At 40.1% G+C, this 21,967-nt stretch overlaps 1 protein-coding gene and 1 pseudogene across 3 annotated transcripts; one reads left to right on the forward strand and one right to left on the reverse strand.

Moving 5' to 3' along the window:
* Window positions 1-4,747: 4,747 nt before the first annotated feature.
* On the forward strand, window positions 4,748-12,864 carry LOC308385416 (xin actin-binding repeat-containing protein 1). 2 transcript variants are annotated; one of them, XR_013969509.1, is made up of 4 exons: window positions 4,748-4,880; window positions 5,553-5,698; window positions 6,024-6,071; window positions 12,727-12,864. XR_013969509.1 is itself a non-coding variant. In XM_080864281.1 (4 exons), the coding sequence occupies exon 4, from the start codon at window positions 6,448-6,450 to the stop codon at window positions 10,747-10,749; it is 4,302 nt and encodes a 1,433-aa protein (XP_080720407.1). In that variant the 5' UTR covers window positions 4,748-4,880; window positions 5,553-5,698; window positions 6,024-6,071; the 3' UTR covers window positions 10,750-11,144. The 2 variants fall into 2 exon arrangements, 1 of the variants encoding a protein (XP_080720407.1); XM_080864281.1 differs by lacking the exon at window positions 12,727-12,864 and adding an exon at window positions 6,448-11,144.
* A 139-nt stretch (window positions 12,865-13,003) lies between these two features.
* Window positions 13,004-16,666, reverse strand: LOC308385370 (solute carrier family 22 member 13-like; annotated as a pseudogene). The gene is made up of 5 exons: window positions 16,649-16,666; window positions 15,696-15,836; window positions 15,106-15,207; window positions 14,803-14,911; window positions 13,004-14,613 (listed from the first exon to the last, which is right to left on the reverse strand). The product of its transcript is annotated as a solute carrier family 22 member 13-like (transcript).
* Window positions 16,667-21,967: the final 5,301 nt, after the last annotated feature.

Below are 21,967 nucleotides of genomic sequence, written 5' to 3' on the forward strand. Positions count from 1 at the left end.
ACTTAACCCGTATGGATTTACTGCAGTAAATATATCTCACCATAAGATGGCACAGTTATCAAAAATTGCGCATTATTTAACATGAGGGGGATGGGGAGTTGCTGTGTCTGCATACACACTGTGGCTATGGCTGTAGGAAAAGCCAGCAGTGGTTTATATGGGCTTTATTCACAGGTTGGCAGTCTGCGTACACATTTCACAGACATTATAATGCAGCGTGTGGCAGTGAATTCTGGTTGGGGGGTCCTGCGTTAGTATTGATGCTGTCAGCAAGATTCCTCCTTCTCTCATTTGACACTTTGGGGTCAGGAGCTCTTGGAATTCTTGGGTGGAGACACATTTACTCAACACTTGTTCCTCCCTTGGCTTCCTAAAACCAAAGGAAAGTCAGCAACTTGGAATCTGATTTAAAATAAGAGCCTTGTAAATGGGGCCTCCAAAGAGGTTTTTACAAAGTTAATGACTTTTTATAAATTAATTTTATAAATAATGTTTTTTTTAAATGACAACGGTGTAAATGCTTAAAAAGTTCCTTAAAATTATTTAAATCAGGGGTGTCAAACATAAGGCCTGGGGGGCAGAACTGACCCTGGCAAAGACTCCAATCTGGCCCACTGGATGGCTTTGGATCAACTTTGGAATTTTTACTGTATTTTTACAGCTTTACAGTTTTTAAACGTCTCTACCTGGCCATTCATACGACACCACAGTAATTCATCGATAACTAAATGACAGAAAATTTCCCTTTCCTTCACTATCTATAAAAAAAATATTTTGGTGAATTAACACAAACATGTTTTAGAAATATACGTCAGTCTGATCAATGAGCTACACATTTATTTCTTACATTTCCAAGCGTAGTGCTCAAAGACTTATTTCCTTTACCACAAGAGCAATTCTCGAAAAACTAAGTTGAGAATGCACTTCGGGGATTAAACGCATTAAACTTGCTTGCAGTGACAGAAAGGGGGGATTTCACTAGTCTGGCCCACTTCGGATCCACGCTGATTTGCATACATTCACATCTACACACTGGCCTGTCTTCAACAAGCATAACTGTTCACAGTTAAAGTATAAGGGCCTCATAACCTCATAATGAGCCGTTTCCATGAACAGCCAAACTGCTTTAATGGTGTGTTAACGTTAGGAATTCTGCACACATGTGAATTTTTTTAATGTTTTTGTTTTTTGTATCTAACTTATTGTTCTTCCTTCCTGATTCTCTATTTTGCTTAAGAAAATTTCAGTTGAACACAACAGTGCAAACTTTGGACAGTCACAATACTACTGCTACTCTCACATAGCAATAAATCTGTAAATCTGTAACCAGGTCGCTCTGTCAGCATGAAAGATGAGTATCATCATAATTCCTTTGATTTAATAATGCCTTCTATGCTTCTCCTTTGTCCACATTGCTGCTGTAATGGCCCAGGCGCCCTCAGGATCAATAAAGTACATCTAATTTTTACTTAATAGAGAGAGTACTGCTGCTCAAAGATCACACAATTACATCAGAGGGCTAATCTGAAATCTAACATCAATGATTCCCCTGAGAGCGCAGGAGCCACAACACAATGCAATAGCAGAGCAAAATGAGGATTGCAGGATAAAAGTTTTCCTAATTTATAACGTCAGTGGATTTAGAGTACACCCTGTTTGCTACTCATCGAACATTTTACAGTCGAAGGTAATGAGGAAGAAAAAGGACTTTGCTCGCAGAGCCTTTATACCGTGTGCAGGTCTTGTGATGCTGCGGAAGTGTTTTGATTTTCCCAGAGAGCAGACACTGACCGACATCTGTAAGGTAACTATTCTTCTCAAAACTTCCTTTACTTACGCCGTCATCTTGCTTTCATCAAACTCGAGTTCGTGTCTTTACATCGAGCAGTTGCTGCACTCTGCATCGCTGTTAAATTGAAAGGCACACGTCCAAATCCTTCTCTCTCACTCCCTGAGAGCTATGCATTATTGATGTCAAGGCATTTCATACCTGTGAGTTAGTGGAGCTGAATGAAGTGAAGATAAATGCTTGTTATGGGACTTGAAATGTAAACATAATCAAATGTTATTGATTATGCATCTGTATTCTAGGCGATTTATCCAAACTGTGTGCACCCGTGACCTGATCATGGAATGGAAGAGCAATATTAGGCGTACCCAATCACTGAAGAGCCTCAGCTCGTCATGTGATAAGCCAGTCTGGACGGATGCGGGGCTGCAGGACAAGACGACGTCAGTGTCCCAATTGGTGGCCAGGTAAAAAAAAAAAAAGCATCAGTCTCTCTGTATCTGTGCACCCCTCTAAGCTACTTGTAGGTCATTAGTGACATCAAATCATTAATGTGGTGTTTGTGTTTGTGACAGATATCAAACTGCTGTGAAAGGGAACAAATCCATTCAAGGACCCTCAGTAGATAACGATGACAGAAAGCCAAACCAGGTGCTAAAGGAGGTAACTTCTGATTTTTTTAGCTGTTTGTCCAATTAATGAAAAGCATCAATGGCATAGCAGGAAAAAGAATAATCACTGCAGCTGGATTTACACACACTTCCCTCCCTTGTGTATCCTTTTCAGATAACGCCATCTCGACTGGAAAGTAAAGAGACTCATCTGGAGTCTCTGATGAGGAAAAACAGTGAGAAGGAAAAGTCTCGAGCCAAAACCAATTTGACCCGCAGCAAATCAATGAGCAGCCTTAAAAGCAGCACAGGGTCCATAGAGGCCTTGAGAGCTCTGTTTGAGTCAAAGGCCTCTCTTAAAAACAACGCAAAGACCAGCCTTAGAGCTGCAGACTTCACATCAAGTTACACGACAGACGTGTCAAAGATGAACGGAGAGGTTGAGGATGTACAGATCGCTGTGGAGGAACAGGGAATGGAAACATGCGCTGATAAAACTGATGTGAAGGATGATCGTGTAACTCGAAAGGTAAATACAACCTCATTATTACTTTAAGATTCCCTAATAGACCCACAGTTAGTTTAAAGGGTAAAAAATTCAAATATTTACCGATGAAAGCATGTGTGAAAAATATCAGGGTTTTTATATATTTGTAAATACAGAAAATATTCCTTTCTTCTTTCTTGAAGTGCAAAGATGCATAAACAAAGCTTTCATTGATTTCGCTCCAGAAATTCCAGCTTCAGTCATCTTGAAGTATTTTGCACCACCACCTTTTCACTTTCAGTATTATGCTGCCGCTAAATACTTTAAGAAACTGAAGCTGGAACTTTTGGAGTGATCTTTTGTGTGGAGATGAGTGGCAGGGGTCATTTGTGACAGAAAGATAGTAGCAAGAGTGGAAAAGAAGGTTTACAGAGTGGTAGTGGGAAAAAACTGGAGCTGGCAAAACTGAAGATGCTAAGACTTTCATTGGTGGATAGGTTAAGCATTTTGGAAACAAGTTAGGGAGACAAGGCTGAGATGGTTTGGACATGTGCAGAAGACCCCACCAAAGATTCATGGATACAGTGAAGGATGAGATGCAGAAAGATGTTAGAGAGACGGTGAGAACCCTAAAAGGAGCAGCCAAAAGAAGAAGAAGAAGAAAAAGACACACGCATTTAGAATTTCCCAACATTTGGTGGAATCCATTCTCTCTCCTAGCTGCACAGCGTTTCCCTTGCCAAGAACTACCACACACACTGAAAACACTTCATTTTCCCGTTTGCTTAATAGTTAATAAGGTGTTTTCAGCTGTTTGTGAGAAAAATCATTTTGAACATCGTTTTGAGCACTTGTTTCACAAAAGATCGGCTCATCCATCACACACTTCAGTGGTTCTTGACCTGCCTTAGGTCTAATGAATCCTTACTTCTTTCTCATTCATGTAATAGCATATTTTTTCTAGTAATGCTTAGATTTTTCCTGCAACTGTATTGACACATAGAAACTATGATGCACAATGAGTTTACTTAGCAGCAGTGATGTTTTATTGTTTCTCTCTATAGGTAGTAAATCAGCACTGGCCAGAGAGGAAAAGAACAATAGGGGGTATTGATTTTGAAAAAATTGCAGCATCTCAAGCTGGTGAGTATCTTCTTTCTAGCTCAGCAAAGCTTTGGTTGTGTCAGCCTGAATATCATATTACCCTGCCTGCTATCATGTTAAAGAAACGGACAAAATTAATGTTTTTTTAAAGCATTCAGAACAATAGTTTCACTTTTCTAAGATTAAAGGACTATCTCTTTATTGAGTAGTTATCAGCAGAGCTCGGATTTAAACTTTTTACAGTTTGATTAGGGATACGTGAGTAGCAACATAAACAAACAACGCGAGTTCATGTCATAAATTACACGTTGCAATAATGAAAGCAGCTACAGCGAGCTTCAAAGTGCAAGCTTCCAGGTAAAAGACCGGCTGATAAAACCGGGAAATACTGCGCCTTGATTTAGGTAATGAGTAAACAGTGAACTATGATGAATATGGTTTGGTTCTATAAATTCAGGGTCAAATAACAAACTGCTGAAGACGATTCAGCTTAAGATGAAAATATCAGAAAGAAAATAAACATATGTGGCTCTTTCAAAAATTTGTTCTGAAAGAAACATCTTTGGGCACAAAAACATAACAAAAATAAACAAAGATGTTAGACGTGCCTTGGAGAGCTGTCTTCAGCGAGTTCTGTCAAAGCTTTGGATGACTCAACTTGGTGTAGGAATAGTAAGCCACTCCACAACCAGACAGAAATAGCTGGTGTGCTACAAGACCAGAATAAGTGCAGGAGGGTGAAAGGGTCAGCTGTTTCCGGGAGAGGAATGGGACAGAAAGAAGGAGCGAGTGGCAGAGGCTCCATGACACGACACAAACCAACAGACAACTAAAGTTTGGAAGAAACCAAGAAGATAGGGAGAAAGGAACTGGGAATATTTCTTCTTCTGTGAGTAGAGATTTGTATTTTTGAATGAAAGGAGTGGCACATGCACTTAAAGAAGCTTAATACAGTATGTATGGTAGAAGCTGAAAACTAATGGCTATTATTCACATTTTTAACAGTTGCCCAAATCTGAAATATTAGTAGCTATTAGTAATATTAGTTAACTGATACTGCAATGAGTTTTATGTTTCTTCTTCTTTGGTCGCAGAGCCTTTTTTGCAGTGTTTTCCAGCTTGTGGACTCATGATTTCATAAAGTATCTGTACTTTCATAAACAGCTTTGAGACACGTCTGTTTACCTTTGAACTTCGATGCTTAGTCAACCGTTGTTGCAGTGACTTGCCTGTTTTAACTAGTATGCGTGTCAGCAGAGTCGGGTATCTCTCCTGCTCCACAACAAGCAGTACATTTATAACTCGGCCACATGACAGCTGTTAATATCAGCTTCGAAAGTGCTGGACCCAGAATTGGGACCTGTGTTATTAACAAATAGCACGAGCCGTTTGTTAATAACACAGATGTCAGCCGTATGTTGTTAAACGAGCCACGACTTATTTCCAATCTGGCTGCGTGTCGATGATGAAAATGTCACGAGACAACCCTGATCAGTTTGACTTCTTAACAGAGCCATAACAAAATTTAACATTAAAGCTCCCGTGTCTGATGTCTCTGCAGATGAAAAGAGGAGGTCAGCTGCAGACTTCAGAGACAGCTCTTTTGTCCAAACCAAGGAGAAACTTTCTGTCTCGGTGAAAGCAATATCAGCTCTCTATCTGTCCAAAGCGGGAACCAAGGAATCAGCAAACAGTCCTGTAAAATTGGTACATGTCACATCTCCCCTTCTTTTTAGTTCACCGTTAACTATAGAAAGTAAACTTGTTTAAAGTTTACACACTGAAAGAATTATCTCAGAGATTTTTATGCAAGGTAAAAAAAAAAAATCTAATTTTTTTTTGGCAATGAAAATAAAGAGTTAAAGGTTTATTCCACCAGCCTTTATAGTGTAGATTTTCAGCTACACATTGAAGTTTGGTATCTATATGTCATCATAATATATCATAAATTAATTATTGATAAGTGAATTTCTGGCAGCAGCCAAACAATAATGCTGATGTAATTCTTTTAATTATTATTATTTCTTTGCAGGAACGAAAAGTGTCACGTGAGTCTGGGAAAAGAGTAAACCAAATCAAGGTAAAGTGCAATGTCACTGTGGTGTTGCATGATGTTGTGATTGATGCACATTGTTCTGTGCACACTGGATTTGCACAGCGAGCAGTATCGTGTTCCCTTTGGCTCAAAAATCCAAAATATGCTGCTTACCTGCAAAATAAAGAAACAGATTCCCTTCACAGACTTCCTCACGCTTTTATTTTTTACTCATTTTGTGGTTGCATTTGTGGTTGTACTTGCTGGTTGCTTTGGAGTTCAGCTAAGCAGCTAACACGTGGCATGAGGAAAACAAATCACCTGGCATGGCTCTCATTCCTGTGAGTAGGTGTGACTGCTCTTGAGCATGAATTTCTCTGAATGGATGAAACAGTAAGAAACATTCCTTTGTTCTTCTAAGATGTCAGAAGACTCAAGTGTCCAAGAAAAAGAGGATTTACCATTACCTCCTTCAGCAAGACATCAGCCAGAATTAGAAGAAAGCTGTAGGACAAATTCTCCGCAACCTAATCTGCCCCAGCTTTCCAAAGAAATGTTATATCAACAGAGGCAGAAATGTGAACTGAGGCGTCTCCTGAAGCACACCCATCCAGAGGTGAAGATGCTGGATGATGTTGTAGATGAAGAGCTTGCTGAAGTTTTGAGCTCAGAGAGGATGACAGCTGACGTAACTGGATACGAGGGAGAGGTCCTTTCGAAACGCTTGATATTTGAGAACTGTGGCTCGAGTAACAAAGTGTCTCACTACACCCCCAAGATGCACATGGAAGGGGGACGTGAGAAACAATGTGATTTTAGTAAAACGCTGGCTGTTCTGGAGGAAACAAAAGAAACGCCTCGTGCAGAAAGTGCTAAAGAGGTTATGGAAGCTGAAAAATCTCTTGGTATTAGTCCAGACACTGACAGAGAGTGTGAGGAAGAGACGGTCAGACTAGACGTTCAGGCTACCAGAAGGATATTTGAGAGTCAGTCTGTGAACATGTCTGGGCCAAATCTGGGTAAAATCCAGGGAAAGGTTTCTATTAACGGGGATGAGACAAAGGAAGTCCAAAAACAAAAAAAGCTATTTGAAATGGCTTGCAGTGAGAGTATACACAGAAAAAATGAAAGCACAAGCAATGATTTAGCAACAGAGCCCCGTGAACAACCATGTCCTCATGTCAGTCAAAGAACTGAACGCGACTTCTCATGTAATGATGAGTTTTCCACTGAGGAAGCACTCTTTGAAGAGGAGTCTATAAGCTTATCCGATTTGGAAAAGAATGATGAAATTATTAAAACAAGGGCAGCTCTTTTTCAAAACAACCCCTTTATCTCCACCAACATACAAAGAGAGCCCTCCGTTGTGCATACATCAAAAACTCAAATCACAAGCGGTAGCGGTGCAAGTGAGGACAACACGACCACCAATGTTAAAAACAGAACCCATCTTTTTGAATCAATGCCATTTGACAAAATTAGACGTCAGAACGAGGATGAAATTGAGACAATGGTGGAGAACATCAAGGAAACGCTGAATTTCCTCTACCAGATTAGAGTCATCCAATCGTTTGGCTTTATCATTGAGGTCAATGAGACAATGATTGCTAAAAAAGCTAAGTTTACACTATCAGAGAGTGGGCCTGAGATAAAACATGACGAGGTGGCTGAAGGCGGTGCCCAAAACTTCATACTCCAGCTGCTACCACGGGTAAACCTAAAACCTCAGGTCACTTACCTAAAGGAGGACAGCAAAGGGGATATCGAGACCACGGCGGTGACGGCACCTGTTCAACAACATCAGTTCAATGCGAACAAGGACACGGAGTTCAGAACTGCCAGTGTGGTTCAGCTTGTTGAGGATATTCTCAATCAAGATAACTCTCTGAGAAAAGGAGTGGTAATCCAAGAGGATGACAACAACTGTGCCAAAGTCATTGTTTACTCCCTCTACAAATACCATAATGAGAAGGATGTGAAGAGCTTCGTCCCTCCAAAATGTGCTGAATGTGATCAATCAGAGCTGGAAAGGGGTGACATGAGTAAAAAAGGCCATAAAGAAATAAAAATTGCTACTAAGTCAGTCCAAGGTGATCTACTTGAACTCTCTCAAGAACAAACATGCCCAGGATCAATAACACCTGAAGGGAAAGTAAAGGGGAGTGTAAAACTATTCAAAAGCTGCATTGAAAAGGGAGATTTTGAGTATTTAAAAAGTCTTCAGACTGAAGAAGCAGTTCAAGAACTCCCTGAAAACCAAACTATGGCTGGACAGGAAGTTCTTCATGAAAAGGAAAGTGATCAAGTGCAGGAAACTACTGAGTGGGTACCCGTGGATGTAAAGAGGCTTAAAAGCATGTTCTCTGGAGACCCAAGTCAACACCAAGCAAAGAAAAAGATCCACAAAAATATATACGCAGGTCAAAATGTCTCTACAGAATGCAGTTCTGGGGTATTATCTCATGTGCAGGAAAATAGTACAAGCAGTGAATGCACTGATGAAGCACAAGAGCAAGCATGTCCCAAAGTTGCGACGCAGGAGTCCTATGAAAAGTTTGAGAAACAAGATCACGAGCTTGGTGCCCACGAAGCTCAATTAGTCAAGGTGGTAGATCAGAATGAAGAGATCTCTAACCTCCAAACTGCACTGCATCAGTCATCACAAGAAAAACAAAAGACTATTATTCAGAAATCATCTGAGGAGCTCTTTCCCTCGGTTACAGCAGATACTGTGAAACGCTCAAGAGTAGAAGAAGAATTTCCTCAAGAAAACTTCACCTCAGCACAGAAAACAGATTACCAGCACAAAAATATAGAAACAAGCCACAAAGATGCTACTCCTGAGGAAACACACACTCCTGAATCGTGCAGCAACAAAGGTCAGGAAGGTGCAAGGGGGGCGCAGAAACAACCTTTAGAAACTCCTATGGTCACTACACAAAGTTTGGAAACAAGTCCTGCACAACAGGAGGATGAGGAAGTTGTTTTTCATGGTAAAATTAAAGCAGCTTTGCAATCTTTAGAAAGATCTAACGTTAATGTCACAAGAGGAGATTTTAAAGCAGCTATGATATACAGAAACTCTTCAAAGCCTCACAGAGAAAAAGCTCAACACGTGGATGTGGTGTCTATTCAAACGACCAGTGCTGACGAGCTTTTCACTGTGACTGAAAATGAAGCAAGTCAAATATCAGTGAAACAAGAGGCAACTGCAGCAAATCCAGAGCCTCCACACCAAAACGAAACCCAGAGTAACCCAACAACGAGACTCATTTTAGAGAAAAGCAAAAAGCCTACTGGTCCAAAACCAGCCATTCCACCTAAACCAGAACATCTGAAGGAGAAACAAAGCAATAACGAGTCAACCCAAAATAATTCTGATATCAAGGCAGAGGAGAAAAGAACCCAGGATTTAGCAGCCAAAAGTGATACGAGTGAAGCAGATGAAAGTCACATAGATTTCCATGATGCATTTGAGAAATTTGGAGGTAAAAAGACAAAGACTGCCCCTGTAAAGCCCAAAAGACTGAAAATCCCCCAACCAGACAACAAAAACCTGAAACCAGTGGCTGGAAATAAAGAAATGTCTGTTCTTGCACATGTGGATCCAGATGTGGCAGAAATTACAAGCAATCAATCATGTGACACCTGTGGAGAAACCACTGACAGTCGAGACAAGCATGAGAAAGAAATCAAGAAGCAAGAAAGCAAAGTCGAGATAAGGGAAAAGAAAGGGCGAACTGAGACTGACGACGAGCGCCGACAGCGACTGTCAGTTCACATGGATGAGATCGTGAGAGGGAACATACCAGCAGCAATGGAAATATTTGACAACTTACGAAAACAGCGGGAACTGCAGAGCTTTCTGAGCCGAGTTGAAGAAATTGAAAAAGACACAAGTGAGGTTGATGTAAGGTCTCTGAGGAGAGTTTTTGAGAACGTCCCCGATTGGGTTGTCAGCTCTAACAAAAAGAAACAAAACAAGGTCAGAGCTGACAACAAAGACGAAAGGTTGCCAGTATCAAGAGAAAGCGCTGAAAACAAGTCATTGATGGCACACGTTTTTGGAGATCTTGAGCGAGCGAGTGTGGAAATCACGACTCTTAAAGAGGAGACTTTAGCAAGAATCCTCGATGTAGAGGAAGCCATAAAGAAGGCACTTTATGCCGTCTCTACACTGAAATCTGACTCAGATATTGCTGGCTTATCACGTCTGTTCAAAGAATCCTTTGGGGTTATACAAGGATCCCCATCCTCTGGCGGTGATAATAAAATTAGCATTGGGTCAAGCAGAACAAAATCACTGAAAAGTGCTACCATGCAGGGAAACACAACTAATTCAGCAAGGCAAGATGCGAGCACTGATGAAGCCTCTGGGAAACCTCAGTCGAATCCTCCACCTTCACCTGCGTTTATCACTATCCAATCAGCAGCTAGAAAGACAAATAAAACCGACCTGGCACCACCAGAAGCTTTGATCTGCCCGACGTGTCAGCAGAGCCAAAAGTTGGAGGAGACTTTTCGGACGACAAAGACGCTGATATGCAACAGCCCTGCTCAAAACAGAAATGACCCACGAAAAGAAGGTCAGAAACAATCCACCTCCATCCCACTCAGTCCTCGACAGCTCAGCACGCTCGAGGTTCAGACAGACTGTGTCACAGGAACAAAACCAGTCACCGACAAACATGAGAAGACCGAAGGATCCGGAACAAAGTTTTAATCTTCCAGGACCTCCACTGTGGTCAACTCTCAGACAGAAACAGTGACATCGTCCACAAGGCATGTCATAATCAGTCCATCTACAATTCAGGTCACCACAGACCCAGAAGTGAAGCTGCCAATCAATCAGACTGATAAATCGGTGCCTGAATAGGAGCACATTGGCAGCGTTTTACCTGTTCGTTATGTGAAAGCTGTCACATATATGACTGTGTATGAAAAGAGATCAATTATAAGGCTTAAAGTTTGGGTTTTTGCTTTTGTATCTATTTTGATCTTAAAAACTGTCTTTGATTTGCATTATAATCAAAATATATATTTGATTTTCACTTCTCATTTCACTGTGGTTTACTATAAATGCTTTTGGTTTAAAAAAAAAAAAAAAAAACATTTCCACTAAGGTCAGTCTTGTTTTTTTTTCTTCAGTTTCAACCGGCTTCTCGAGAGATGTGCTCAGCATGTCTGAAGCCAGTCTATCAGATGGAAAAAATAACTGCAGACAAATACTTTTTTCACAAAGCGTGCTTCTGCTGCAAACATTGCAAGAAAAAATTAAGGTGGGATGTTGGACTTATACAAAAAACCTGCAACATTAATCAGTGATTCCTCTTGTCTGATGGATTAGTGTCTTTGTCCTTTTTTAAAAACTTTATATTGTTTATATATATAACTTTCCAGCTTTATAACTTTATAACTGTAAGTAGATATGTTAGATATGTAAATATCTAACATATCTAATATGTATTACTAAATTGAAATATTTTAAAAAAAAACATACTAAACTATGAATGTTAAAACTGGATACTCACGTATTTTGTGATCTGCAGATATGTGATGCTGCAGCATGTAAAAACTTGGCCAAAATGCAACTGCACACAAACCAGGCAAGCAAAAAATAAAAGAAACAAACACAAAGACTTTCCCATATTTCCAGTGTTTGTTATCTTAACTGCAATGTCTGCACATATCTCTGAAAACTATGTCAGGGAAATGTATTTTATTAAATGTCTTCTGATGCATAAACTGTAAATATACAACAGACTGTTTTCCCCCAAATCCTCATTCAACAAGCCTCTAGGGAATGAGGGGAAAAAAACGAGCTCACAGCAGTTGAGCCACAAACAGGCCGGGGGGGGGGGGGGGTGTTAGAAAGTCTTCTTAGTGGCCCTGTGAATTTTTTCCATATTTAGCCTGTGCTGATAAGACTGTTGGTTTGTGATCAAACAACAATTTTTTGTAAATATAGTGGAGCTTAACATGCTACAAATGATGTTTTTCTCCATTTGCATCATTACTAAGCAATGAACTCCGTTCAGTTCGACTTTGTCAGGTTAAAAAGTCGTCAAAAAAATAAAGAAAGATAGATTAAATCTGTTTTTTGTGTGCTAATGTAGAATTTGTGAAATTTTAGAAAACTTAAAGACTTTAGCCCTGTTTTGCATGCTACATCATATATATCAATCTGCTCTGTGTCACTGATGGTGATTAACTGATCTTTGTTCATGTGCTCTTATAGTCGGCATCTTTTAGACTTTCCTTTTTTTCTCTCATCTCCCGTTCACAAAGCTGAGAGTTAACTTGAACCACTTGGCAAATGGTTACTACTAAAATATAGGCTACAGGATAAAACTACTAGCAAAGCTAAGGCTACAAACAACACAAAATAAGAACTTACTAGAATAGATAGATAGATAGACATTTGCAGTTAAACGTTATCATTTGCCACCAAACATTTCATCTTTGAAACATTTTATTTAGTCCAATATGTGATGCAGATAACATAGCAATTGCTAATTTGATTCAATGTACAGATTAGGACCACCTGTAAGTTTCCCACTATTAATTAGAAAAGTGGAGATATGCCAGAATATGTTTAAGAAGTAGCTGAAAGATGTTTACATCGACTGTTAATCAAAAACTGTCCCCACTACTCTCTTTATTTTGAACAATGACTGACAAACCTTGTGCTCATTTATAGCATGTACAGTTACGCGCCTTTAAACGGTGAGTTCTACTGCATATTTCACTACCAACAACTGTTCAGACGAAAGGGGAATTACGATGAGGGATTTGGACACGCTCAACACAAGGATCGATGGCTTTTGAAGAATGCAGCTGATTTGGTGCATGATGAATCTGAGGCATGAGCAGTCAGTAGACATGTAAGTACCACAAGGCATTTTGATTTTATGAATGTTTGACTAATTCCATTGATTGATTATTATAAAATTGGGCTCTCTTTCTATCCTCAGCTCAGATGAGACGGTGAAGGCACAGAATCTGTGTTTGAGGCCATCCTGTCCAAGCTTTGCAGTGTGTTCATGTGCTTCTTGTTAATGAATGATAGCGTGCCGAGACATAACTTACAACTTAATTGCAACGATAGGTAACTAAATTTAGAAACTGGGCAGGGCCTGTACATACTCACACATGTAAATGCACTTTAACTTAAAAGTGAATTTACAAAATAACTTTACAGCTTTTAAAAATAATTCTTGTAAATACTGTTGTAAAATGCAAAGAATTAAACAGATTAACATTAAATTAAGAAACTGTTTAAAGTGCGATAAAAAAATAAATCAGAAATTAGCTTGATTTTATTATTATTGCATAAAAGCAATAACACTTAGGACTTTTTTGTTGTTCTTGTTTTATATCGGTAATACAAACTATGAAAAGGCAAATGCATTAGGATTATTATGTCTGTACAGATCATAATAAAGAAGACACGTTCCTTCACTTTCCATTACTGCTGAATTGTCGGTGCTCCATTCTCCTTCCTGAGTGCTCATAAATTACATTTAAAGGTGCCATAATGATTCTGTTCACTATAACTGTGATTAGCTCTGTGACATAACATTTGAATGAAAATAAAACTGCATTAAATTTTACACGAGCACGGAAAGAGCAAAAAGAAACCAAATAAAACCAAAATCTTGACTCTCCTCTGGTTTTGGGATTTGTCTAAATTTCTACCTGGCAGCAGAGCCTCCTCATTGAAGCGTTGCATCCCCAGCTCTTACCTCCACAAATACATCTAATTAATATTTAAACCAATACAACCAAAGGCTGTAAAAACAGTCCTCTCACTTCCTTCCCACTTCACTTTATCGTAGTAGGTGACACATCACTCAAAACACCAGGCGGTAACTTGCAATATTTTATTTATCCAGTGCATTTAACAAAATACTTTGCATAAAAAAAAAAGTTTCACCTTAGTGCAAGAGACAAAAACATAGAAAAAAAATACTTCTGTACATGCAGACAACTGAGATAAGTTACGCAATCTGTGGAAAACTGCTCTGATTACAGACACTGTTAACTTTTAGCCCAATTCCTCTGTCTGTAAATGATGTGTATGGATCTCAGCATGTTTGTTGTAACACAAAAACATAACTAAATATATGGCTATATCCATTTTTTGTACACTTTTAGAAGTTAATATAAAAACTGAGAAATTCTCTTTCAATAACTAATAATCAGCCACTTAATACACTGTACATTTCAGTTTTTAACATAACAAATTTATACTTAGTCCCATTATGGTTTCAATAAAAATTATAGCTTGTGTTCTTCAACTTCTTCAGCACAATATCCGTCTCCCTTTGCTTCATTCACTGGGTTTCTAAGTCAAAAAAAGAAGAAACACACTTACTGATAGTGCATTTATCTTACTTCAGTGTGATCTGGAAATTCAACATTGAGGGTTTCAGGCAGCAGGAAAGAGAAACATCCAGCAACAACAGGGACAATGCCATATACTAGCATTGGGATGATGGGATGGTAGCTTTCCAGTTGCCTGATCAGTGGTGCGATTATACCTGCCACTCAAGCACACATGGAGTTCAGACCTACGCCATTATGCCTGCACAAACTTAAACTGGGGTGATTTTTGCAATGCTTTACATTTTACTGATTAGCTCGAAAAATCAATCAAACCGACACTTAGCAGAACTTGTTGCTGTAAAATTCACTGTAAGATTATGTACTAAAACAAACACAAAGAAAAGAAAATCTTGCTGTTACCAGAATCACTGCTGGTGAGTGACGTTACCTTAAAACTCTGGGGGATAATTCTGCTGTATAAACGTAGGCTGTGCTGAAAGAAGCAGTGGCAGAAAATTTCCCGAGCACAGCTAAGACTGTTACCACCACAGAAAGATCTGATAGGGCAACAGTAGAAAATCACATGGAAAACTCAGCCCTCGAGTGACTTTTTCTTTAAATCATAACAATAGATTTCAGATCGGGAAGATACCTTTTGGCACAGCAAGGACCACAAAGCAAGCGGTACCTCCAAAGAGTAGGAAACACGCTTGACATATCCTCCTTCCAAAGTGCTGAATTAGAGTCATACCGCACAAGTTTGCAGGAATTTCAACAACAGCAAAGATCAACTGTGTGAGATAAACATTCCTACATTCAGACTCAGTCCATAGAACAGAAGACTAGAGCAAACCTAGAGTTAGAGGTCACCGTGATATTTTTAGTTTCAAGTTGTTTTTGTGATTTATTGTTTAGTTATTAAAGAATACAGCATGCATGTGATTTCCATTTGAGAAGACGCACCAGTCAGAACCCATTATCAGAAAACGTTTTCTCAGATATGAAATGCGGAAGATGTCCAGTACGTTTCTTCTTTCAGATGTAGTCTCCATCTCTATCTGAAGGTGGAAAAGAATCTTTAGAAAACATTGATATCATATGGATAAACCAAAGTTCTCTGTGTTACATGTTATTCACATTGTTTAGGACATCTTCTGGTACTTTTTTCTTATTGACTCTGGCTGCCCGCTGGAGCTCCTTTAGTGCCTCCTCCTTCCTGCCCTAAATGATCAGCCATTGAGGCTGATGCTGGCAACAGCCTGTTAAAAAGCAGATTCAAACCTGTATGAGCTTTTAGTTTTCAGCAATGTTTAAAAATATGTTCATTATGATGTGAAAAGCTTCTGACCTATAAAAAGCCACCAGGACAATGATCAGAGGGTAAAAAAGCACTAGCTGCAGGATTCTCCAGTTTTGGATCAAATAGGCAATACCAGCCAGCAGAATCTGTCCAACAGTGAAGAAAGCTGTGATGGACAGATTCTGCTAAATGCAGACTTTGAGGGATCAGTCCATCCCAAGGCTGTAAGATAAACAAAAAATTACGCATAATGGTTTATTTCTGCTTTAATGTGAACAAAGTAAGTTAATAGATCACATCCTTTGTTAAGCAATGACAGCCATGAAGAGTCAGATTAGATGGACAGCGTTTGTTAACAGCAGTTTTCAGATCTTGCCACAGATTCTCGATTGGATTTAGACACCAGACAGGTCAGGGATAAAGTTATTGAGAAATTTAAAGCAGGCTTAGGCTACAAAAAGATTTCCCAAGCCTTGAACATCCCACGGAGCTCTGTTCAAGCGATCATTCAGAAATGGAAGGAGTATGGCGCAACTGTAAACCTACCAAGACAAGGCCGTCCACCTAAACTCACAGGCCGAACAAGGAGAGCGCTGATCAGAAATGCAGCCAAGAGGCCCATGGTGACTCTGGACGAGCTGGCGAGATCTACAGCTCAGGTGATCATCGTGAGGCAACATGAGTGAAGTGTCCTGAACATAAACCAGGTCTTATGGATGTTTCTTTTTTTGTAATTGAAGTCTTTATTTGTTTTTAACATTTAACCACATGAAAACACAAACAAAACAACAACAGAAAAGAAAAAAGAAAAGACAGCTTCCAATCCCATGGTTAATTCACCTTTGTATTTTGGGTCTATTTTCAATACTTATTATCGGTACACCTACAAAAAAAGGACAATAAAATCAAATTCTTAAGTTATTCCATTACTGAGTGCCTACACAAACATACAGCGCAGCAAGCATAAAATGTAACTAAAGATAATTGCCCTGACCAAATAAATTCCAACCATCTCAGCCAAAAACACGTGATAAGTTAGCAGCGATGCAGGTGGATGCTTCTCTGGTGTCCTGGATTGTTGAATACCTGACAGGAAGACCACAATATGTACGTCTCCCACAGTGTGTGTCTGACAAGGTGATCAGCAACACAGGGGCACCACAGGGGACTGTCCTCTCCCCCTTCCTCTTCACCCTCTACACCACAGACTTCAGCCACTGCACAGAGACCTGCCATCTTCAGAAGTTTTCTGATGACTCTGCGGTGGTTGGATGCATCAGCAGGGATGATGAGACAGAGTACCGGGCTGTGGTCGACTCCTTTGTCACGTGGTGTGAGCAGAATCATCTGCAGCTCAACGTGGCAAAGACCAAGGAACTGATCGTGGACTTCAGGAAGACCAGGAAACACTTGACCCCTGTTTCAATCCAGGGGGTCAGTGTTGACATTGTGGAGGACTATAAATACCTTGGAGTATACATTGACAATAAACTGGACTGGGCTAAAAACACCACAGCACTTTACAGGAAGGGCCAGAGTCATCTCTATTTTTTGAGGCGACTGAGGTCCTTCAACATCTGCCAGAAAATGCTGAGGATTTTCTATGAGTCTGTTGTGGCCAGTGCGATCCTCTATGCTGTTGCATGCTGGGGGAGCAGGCTGAGGGTCGCAGATGCCAACAGACTCAATAAACTGATTCATAAGGCCAGTACTGTTGTGGGGAGGGAGCTGGACTCCCTCAAGGTGGTGTCGGAGAGGCGGATGCTGTCCAAGATAAAGACAATGTTGGATAACACCTCCCACCCACTCCATGACATGTTGGTCAGTCACAGGAGCTCGTTCAGTGAGAGACTGAGATTACCAAAAAGCACCACTGAACGACACAGGAAATCTTTCCTGCCTGTGGCCATCTCCCTGTACAATGCATCCACTTAACACACTGGTTACTGCTACAACTACACATGTTTCTTTTCCAGCTATTTATTTATGAGTGACTTATGTATGTATGTATAAAAAAAAACAAAAAAAAACACCCAGCACGCCCCTGCGGGCGGTTTATCCTTCAAGCTCGGGTCCTCTACCAGAGGCCTGGGAGCTTGAGGGTCCTGCGCAGTATCTTAGCTGTTCCCAGGACTGCGCTCTTCTGGACAGAGATCTCCGATGTTATTCCTGGGATCTGCTGGAGCCACTCGCCTAGCTTGGGAGTCACCGCACCTAGTGCTCCGATTACCACGGGGACCACCGTTACCTTCACCCTCCAAATCCTCTCGAGCTCTTCTCTGAGCCCTTGATATTTCTCCAGCTTCTCGTGTTCCTTCTTCCTGATATTGCTGTCATTCGGAACCGCTACATCGATCACTACGGCCGTCTTCTTCTGTTTGTCTACCACCACTATGTCCGGTTGGTTAGCCACCACCATTTTGTCCGTCTGATATATATATATATATATATATATATATATATATATATATATATATATATATATATATATATATATATATATATATATATATATATATATATATATATATATATATATATATATATATATATATATATATATATATATATATATATATATATATATATATATATATATATATATATATTATACATATATATATATATATATACACATATATACATATATATATACATATATATATATATATATATACACATATATACACACACATATATATATATATATATATATATATATATATATATATATATATATATATATATATATATATACACACACATATATATATATATATATATATATATATATATATACACACACACACACATATATATATATATATATATATATATATATATATATATATAAAACACCCAGCACGCCCCTGCGGGCGGTTTATCCTTCAAGCTCGGGTCCTCTACCAGAGGCCTGGGAGCTTGAGGGTCCTGCGCAGTATCTTAGCTGTTCCCAGGACTGCGCTCTTCTGGACAGAGATCTCCGATGTTATTCCCGGGATCTGCTGGAGCCACTCGCCTAGCTTGGGAGTCACCGCACCTAGTGCTCCGATTACCACGGGGACCACCGTTACCTTCACCCTCCACATCCTCTCGAGCTCTTCTCTGAGCCCTTGGTATTTCTCCAGCTTCTCGTGTTCCTTCTTCCTGATATTGCTGTCATTCGGAACCGCTACATCGATCACTACGGCCATCTTCTTCTGTTTGTCTACCACCACTATGTCCGGTTGGTTAGCCACCACCATTTTGTCCGTCTGTATCTGGAAGTCCCACAGGATCTTAGCTCGGTCATTCTCCACCACCCTTGGGGGCATCTCCCATTTTGACCTCGGGACTTCCAGGTTATACTCGGCACAGATGTTCCTGTACACTATGCCGGCCACTTGGTTATGGCGTTCCATGTATGCCTTGCCTGCTAGCATCTTGCACCCTGCTGTTATGTGCTGGATTGTCTCTGGGGCATCTTTACACAGCCTGCACCTGGGGTCTTGCCTGGTGTGATAGACCCCAGCCTCTATGGATCTTGTGCTCAGAGCTTGTTCTTGTGCTGCCATGATTAGTGCCTCTGTGCTGTCTTTCAGTCCAGCTTTGTCCAGCCACTGGTAGGATTTCTGGATATCAGCCACCTCCTCTATCTGCCGGTGGTACATACCGTGCAGGGGCCTGTCCTTCCATGATGGTTCCTCGTCTCCCTCCTCTTTCTTGGGTTTCTGCTGCCTGAGGTATTCACTGAGCACTCGGTCAGTTGGGGCCATCTTCCTAATGTATTCTTGGATGTTCGTTGTCTCATCCTGGACTGTGGTGCTGACACTCACCAGTCCCCGGCCCCCTTCCTTCCGCTTAGCGTACAGCCTCAGGGTGCTGGATTTGGGGTGAAACCCTCCATGCATGGTAAGGAGCTTTCTTGTCTTTATGTCAGTGGCTTCTATCTCCTCCTTTGGCCAGCCTATTACCCCAGCAGGGTACCTGATCACGGGCAGGGCGTACGTGTTGATGGCCCGGATCTTGTTCTTACCATTCAGCTGACTCCTCAGGACTTGCCTGACCCTCTGCAGGTACTTGGTGGTTGCAGCTTTTCTAGCGGCCTCTTCATGGTTCCCATTCGCCTGTGGGATCCCCAAGTACTTGTAACTGTCCTCTATGTCTGCAATGTTGCCTTCTGGTAGTTCAATCCCCTCAGTTCTGACTACCTTCCCTCTCTTTGTTACCATCCGACTACACTTCTCCAGTCCGAACGACATTCCAATGTCATTGCTGTATAGCCTGGTAGTGTGGATCAGTGAATCGATGTCTCGTTCACTCTTGGCATACAGCTTGATGTCATCCATGTACAGGAGGTGGCTGACAACTGCTCCGTTCTGTAGTCGGTATCCGTAGCCAGTCTTGTTAATGATCTCACTGAGGGGGTTCAGGCCTATGCAGAACAGCAGTGGGGACAGAGCATCTCCTTGGTAGATCCCGCACTTGATGGTGACTTGTGCTATGGGCTTGGAGTTGGCCTCTAGTGTTGTACGCCACATCCCCATTGAGTTCCTGATGAAGGCTCTTAGGGTCCCATTGATCTTGTACAATTCTAGGCATTCCAGTATCCAGCTGTGGGGCATTGAGTCATAGGCCTTCTTGTAATCAATCCAGGCAGTGCACAGGTTGGTCAGTCTGGTCTTGCAGTCTCGGCTGATTGTTCTGTCTACCAGTAGCTGGTGTTTTGCGCCTCTGGTATTCTTGCCAATTCCTTTCTGTGTCCCACTCATGTATTGACCCATGTGCCTGTTCATCTTAGCCGATATGATGCCTGACAGGAGCTTCCATGTAGTACTGAGGCAGGTTATTGGTCGGTAGTTGGAGGGGACCGGTCCCTTCTTGGGGTCCTTGGGTCCTATATGTGTATATATATATATATATATATACACACATATATATACACATATATATACACACACACATATATACACACATATATATATATATATATACATATATACACATATATATATATATATACATATATACACATATATATATATATATACATATATACACATATATATATATATATACATATATACACATATACATATATATATATATATATATATATATATATATATATATATATATATATATATATATGTATATATATATATATATATATGTATATATATATATATTGTACTATTCTTAGTTAGCGTATTGTCTGTCTTGTCTTAATGTTGGTTTATGTTGGTTTATAATGGAGCACTGTAACAAAAAATAATTTCCCCCAGGGATCAATAAAGTATTCTGATTCTGATTTGTTTTGACAAAACATGGGGAACCTATCATCATTAATCCTAGCCAAGAATTTTTCATACAACACCATTTTCAGCATATTTTCTTTCCACCTATTATATGGAAGGAACCATCTCCTCCACTGAGAATAACTCGAGCCGCTGCAATCACCCCCACCTTTATGACCACAAAGTCATATTTTGAAACCCCAGGTAACACCGACCGATCCCCTAGTAAGCACAGTCTTGGTGACAAGGGTATTATCAAACCAATCCACCTTCCTATTTTGTCCAATACTTTTTGCCAAAAGGGATAAACTTTCCCACATTTCCAAATAGCATGCATAAATGTCCCTGGATCTGAACTACATTTCCAGCATATATTACTGGGACTGATTCCCATTCTATAAAGTTTGGACGGAGTGAAGTACCATCTGTGTATTAATTTGTACTGAGTAGATTTACCCCTGGCCTCTCTTATATATTTATCAGAGAATGACAAAATTCTACACCAGTCTTCTTTAGAAATTGCACAACTCAAATCTCTCTGCCATATAATCCTCAAGTTTTCACATATCTCTTTTTTGGGATTGTTAAACAGTTTGTAGAAAACAGCTGCTCTATGTGCTGTACTGGACAATTCTAAAAACTCCACCACCATATTTGAGCTTTGAGTAAATTTTCCTTTGGTAATACAATCCCTTATTTGTAAATATTTCCAAAAATTATTTTCTCTTATCAAACCATATTTTGGGGTTATTTCAGCAAATGACATAAACACTCCCCCTGAGTAAAGATCACTTATCCTGTGTATGCCTTTGACAAGCCATTCCTTCCAGAATCTTATGGATATTTCTAAAGCTGCTATACAGTGACAGAAGATGCCACACATTAACCATTCATCAACCTGACCTTGCTGAATGGAAACCTCCTCTAATCTGTAATCCTTCATGCCACATGTCCATGTACGAGTTGTCTTTTATTATCACATCCCAATAACGTTGTGTGATTGCAGTTGATAATTGTCTCTATAAACATTCAATGCT

This window comes from Rhamphochromis sp. 'chilingali', assembly GCF_963969265.1.
Source record: "Rhamphochromis sp. 'chilingali' genome assembly, chromosome: 18".
Lineage (NCBI taxonomy): Eukaryota > Metazoa > Chordata > Actinopteri > Cichliformes > Cichlidae > Rhamphochromis > Rhamphochromis sp. 'chilingali'.

What these genes read in the sequence shown, in the direction of transcription:
- LOC308385416 (XM_080864281.1), top strand. Translation starts at nt 6,448, where the DNA reads ATGTCAGAAGACTCAAGTGTCCAAGAAAAAGAGGATTTACCATTACCT.